We start from the raw sequence: 4,938 nt of genomic DNA, 5'->3' as shown, positions 1-4,938 counted from the left end.
TATAATAAACCTACTTATGAACCACAGCTAAAGGGGCACATTCGTTTAGGGTCCACCACGTCTGATTTTGTTTGAACCAAACGGGCCTAAATGCCTTTAATTGCACCCGCGCTGATGAAAAGTCGATGGGAGTTAAAGCGGCCGATCACTAACAGGGTTTAAATCCATCTGTACTCGTTTGTTTATTTATTTATTTCCTCGATTTGTCTCCACAAATCATGTGCCATGGGGGAATGGGAGCTACACTCGTTTTGTTTGTGAACCAAGGACGGCGAGGGAAGTGGGGCACCAAGGGGCTGAAAGGAGGTCTGACAGTATATAGTTTCTAATTTTCTTCCTGTGCAGTTTTAATAAAAACATACTAATCTGTAGCGTAGATCATATGAGCTTCCCTTTTAAAAAAAAAAGAAAAAGAAAAACAGGAAGGGGTTTTCTGTTTAGAAATCAATTGATTTTGCTGTTGTTTTTTATATAACTGAATCATAGCTTGTGCGTAAACAGTATAATTTACACACTGCTGATATTAAAAACTAAAATTTCTTATGCCTTTTTAATTCTATGGCAACGCATTTCCTGCTTCAAATAACTCTACTATAAGCTCCGTTTGCATTGGAGAACGAACGCGAGCATTTGCACGCGCTAACGCGTAGTATTTTACACGTATATCCATCCACAAACAGGAGTCCTGTCATGGCACCGGGTATATGAGATTAAACAAACACATTAAGATGTTTAACGTGGAATAATTTGAGCATGAAAAGCTAATAAATCAGAGGACTGAATGGCAGAGGATTGAATTGTAGAGTTTCGTGCGCGCTTGGATTCGTGCGCGCGCGCTCCCCTGCGCGTGTGTGGGTAGAAAAAAGAGGGGGGAGTCACGTCGCTGACATTTCAGAGCTCCCGCTCTGATTGGTTCTTATTTGAGGAAGCTCACGGGTTCTTTCAACTAATAAGCACCTCCCCATCGCTCTAAAGGACATTATAATGCAAGGGACCTGCTTTTTAACCACAAACCGAATTTTCGTTCATTTAGACGATATATACTTTTTAAATTGCCCCAAAGTTTGTAGGATTTGTTTGGAGCGCATTTCGCCCTGGAGCGGTACGCCATGCTATCTCACGCCGACCTCCTGGATGCTCGGCTCGGTGAGTTATCATCACTAAACTCCGGCCCTAAACTCCAGTGTAAGATTCCAACTTCTTGTTTCATTTGTGAAGTGATAAATAGACTGTGATTTAATTGTGTTAACAGCTAAATTGTTTATTGTTGTCCGAGGCAATTCTTTACAGCAATTTATTTGGGATATGATCTGACAGTAAAAAATAAAATCTGTGTAATTTTGTCTGCTATTAATAAATGTGTCATACTGATTATACTAAAACTGCCTCTTTCAATATAGAGATTCAAATGTTTCTGCTGTATATCTCATTTAAAGACACTGCGCTGCAAGGTTTGCTTTGTATTTTCTCACATCCACCCTCTTCCTCATCCTCCCAGGGATGAAGGATGCTGCAGAGTTACTCGGACACCGAGAGGCTCTCAAGTGCCGGCTGGGAGGCGGTGTGCCAGATCAGGGGCATCCGGGAGACATGGCCCCTGGTTCAGACTCTGTGGAAGGGACCACTCTCCTGCCGGGAGAAGACATCGCCACAGTGGGATCCAACTCTGCCGGCATGCCGGTGAACGGAAAGGAGCAAGAGAAGCAGCAGCAGCAGCCGCAACAGAACTCCAGTCAGTCCGCTAGCCAGCAGAAACAGAAGCGGCACAGGACGCGCTTCACACCGGCGCAGCTCAATGAGCTCGAGCGCAGCTTCGCCAAAACCCACTACCCTGATATCTTCATGAGGGAGGAGCTGGCGCTGAGGATCGGCCTCACCGAGTCCAGAGTTCAGGTAAAATCTATGTGCAAAGTGTTCGGTTTCATTGAGTGCGGAAGGTTTAGTCAGGGTGTGGCTTTGGATTCAGTTTTGATTGTGTCAAGCATCTGTAAATATCCAGATGTCCCCGCTTTAATCCATTTGAATAGAATACACATCACTCGAGGAGTTAGGATCAGTTTCCCCTCAGTGTTTTTTGAACCACATATTTGTCACTAGTGTTTTATTTAGATACTCGTCCGGAGAAATATGTTCAGTCGTGGTCAAGTTCTGGCTGTAAAATATCGAATATTGCTGGTCTATCAACGGAAATGGCGTCGAATATATTATTTGAATACATGACTTATAGTGGGAAAATCTGATCCAATAACGTTTCCTGTAGGAGGTTTATCGAGAAAACATTACTGTGCGTAAACAGTGGAAATGTGATTTGCCTTTATAACGATTGGTGTTATTAAAACAAACTGAAATCAACATATTATTGCTGAATTAGACTATTGAGATAATCCACAAGAATCCATTGATACGTTCTTTTAAATAATTATACAAATCTAAGTTGATATACTAAGGGCTCTGTCCATGGTACTGAAACATCTCTGTGAATGAAAAGCCTGAATTTAGCCCTCATCGAGTCAATTGGCCTTTCAGTTTTTAGAAATATCACGTGGCAACACAACAGCTATAAGAATTGTCGAGATCTGGCTTGTTTAATTTAGTCTGTTGTTTATTAAAATTGACATTATCATGAAATCTGCAGTAACTGTACGAACCATATTAAGGCTTCAATAAATAACAGAACTGTATTTTTAATGTTGCATAAACACTGTTAAACATTGGGGGAGACACCTTAAATCCAATTGGACAACATACCTCGAATACTGTTCTTCATAAATGAGCACAACGTTGTACTTAATTTGATTAAAAACGTTATATTTTAATAGTTTTGTATTCAGGAACATTGTAAATAAAAAAAAATCTTTTAGGCTGTGCTTCATATTGAACAACATTTCGCAGTGTATTCTTTAAACAAACAGGCCACCACAGGCTCTAATAAACCAAACGCATTATCAACCAATTTCAATCTTATTTATAACAGTGAACGGATTATTAACCAGTGATGTGAAATTCATGCAAATTATCCCTCTGGAAGCAATGAAACCACTATAATAATTAGTCACCCTAATAATCAATTCTTTATTTCACTGTGCCGTTCCGTGCGGACCGGCTCCTGCTGGCTGTTGGTAAACATTAGTGCAGGCCAGGCACGACCAGTGGCCGGTGGGCGTGTTGGCCCGGCGTGCGTGCGCGCCTTCACAGCCTCTCCGTTAAAATGCTCCATCAGCGACGTCTTAATAGGACTCAAGAATATATTGTACTTTTTTAATGGAATGAGAAATTGCATTTTCTTTCCCCCCGAGTGTAATGGGTTTGGGCGACGTTTCACGGCTGGCTGAGCGGAATGAGAGCGAGATTTCACTTTTAATACGGAGGCATCGACTCACGGCCTCGCTCGCGCATTAATCACACGCGAAGATGATGAAATCTTTGGAATTCTCCACCTCATGGCTCGCGCCTCTCGTGTGTTTTTGTGGTTCTCTCGAAAGCTGGTGGATGGGTTTATTTTCTATCTCGCGTGGATTGTCTACAATGATGCGGCCCATTTGTACTGCTGCCTGCGCGATATTCAGGGCCAATTCTCAGTTAATCTGCCTGTAAATAAGATGTTAGAAAGATGAATTGTTCGAATCACTGCTGCAGAACAGCAGTAATAAACCATCGCATGACGTGCGCGTTTCATACGCGTCTCTTTGTGGTTAATTTACAATTAAATTCACAGCATCGGCAATGTTTTTGTTTCTCTCACACAGAATCAGATCATTAATCTGAGGATCACTGGAATGTTTTTTCCTATTGACTTTTGATCCTCTAAAGACTTTACCTCGAAATACGTTAAACGTTCACTAATTACAAAAGCTGTTACGTAATCCTTGATCATAGGAATGTCTACATTTATTATATTGTTGAGTGACTTTAATCCAGCAGGAGTCAGGAAACTCATTAGAGGCTAAAGAAGCAAATCCCGTCTACAATTCACAACATGGAATAATAGCTCATTAACACATGCCAGTATTTTTCTTATTATTACCTAATTCAAATGTCAATGTCAACATTTTAGGTGGGGTAGGATGCGTAATAGCGCACGATAGATGGTATCCACCTTGCTGCTCCTAAACTGTAAATGCTGCTCCCAGTAGCTGTTTCTCAGTCTGTCTAATGTCACCCCGCTCTCTGTGTGTTTTCAGGTCTGGTTTCAGAACAGACGTGCCAAGTGGAAGAAAAGGAAGAAGACCACCAATGTTTTCCGCTCCCCCGGGACGCTGCTCCCAACGCCGGGCCTGCCGCAGTTCTCCACCATGGAGAACAGCCTGTGCTCCTTTCACGCCAACGACTCTCGCTGGGCCACGGGCATGCCGGGAGTCTCCCAGCTGCAGCTACCACCGGCCCTGGGTCGCCAGCCGGGCATGGCTCAATCTCTGTCACAGTGCAGCCTGGGCCCGGGTCCGCCGCCAAACTCCATGGGTCTCTCCAACGGCCTATCCTCCAACGGCTCCGGTCTGCAGTCCCACCTCTACCAGACGCCTTTCCCCGGAATGTCGGCCTCTCTCTCCGGCCCCACGAACGTAACGGGCTCCCCGCAACTGTGTAGCTCCCCGGACAGTGACATGTGGAGAGGGACAAGCATTGCGTCACTGAGGCGCAAAGCGCTGGAGCACACAGTGTCCATGAGTTTCACTTAGTGATTTCTCCCAAACCCCAGCACACCCTCCTGCTCCCGACCCCCTCTACCAGCCCCATTCTGCGGCTCTTTATTTATTAATTTTTTTTTCTTCAGTTTTTACTCCCGCTATTTAGATCAAAACGAGAGAGCGGGCGAGCTAATCAGGCCTGAAATGTGAGAAAATGGAGATGAATATGACTTCACGGTGATTAAAAAAAAAAAAAAAAAAAAGGACAACCTAGATGAACAAATGGAAAGGAAAACATGGGTTTATGGTTATT

At 43.5% G+C, this 4,938-nt stretch overlaps 1 protein-coding gene across 2 annotated transcripts; it reads left to right on the top strand.

Annotated features, from left to right (window-relative positions):
* Window positions 1-1,109: 1,109 nt before the first annotated feature.
* LOC308112498 (homeobox protein orthopedia B-like) lies at window positions 1,110-4,676 on the top strand (the record flags this gene model as incomplete). Of its 2 annotated transcripts, none has more annotated exons than XM_080468059.1 (3): window positions 1,110-1,146; window positions 1,499-1,893; window positions 4,182-4,676. In XM_080468059.1, the coding sequence occupies 3 exons, from the start codon at window positions 1,110-1,112 to the stop codon at window positions 4,674-4,676; spliced, it is 927 nt and encodes a 308-aa protein (XP_080324185.1). The 2 variants fall into 2 exon arrangements, with proteins under 2 accessions (XP_080324185.1, XP_080324184.1); XM_080468058.1 differs by having other exon boundaries at window positions 1,110-1,185.
* Window positions 4,677-4,938: the final 262 nt, after the last annotated feature.

The sequence above is a fragment of the Lipophrys pholis genome (assembly GCF_963383615.2).
Source record: "Lipophrys pholis genome assembly, chromosome: 7".
In the NCBI taxonomy this organism is placed as follows: domain Eukaryota; kingdom Metazoa; phylum Chordata; class Actinopteri; order Blenniiformes; family Blenniidae; genus Lipophrys; species Lipophrys pholis.
This window is presented reverse-complemented; position numbering and strand designations above follow the sequence as displayed.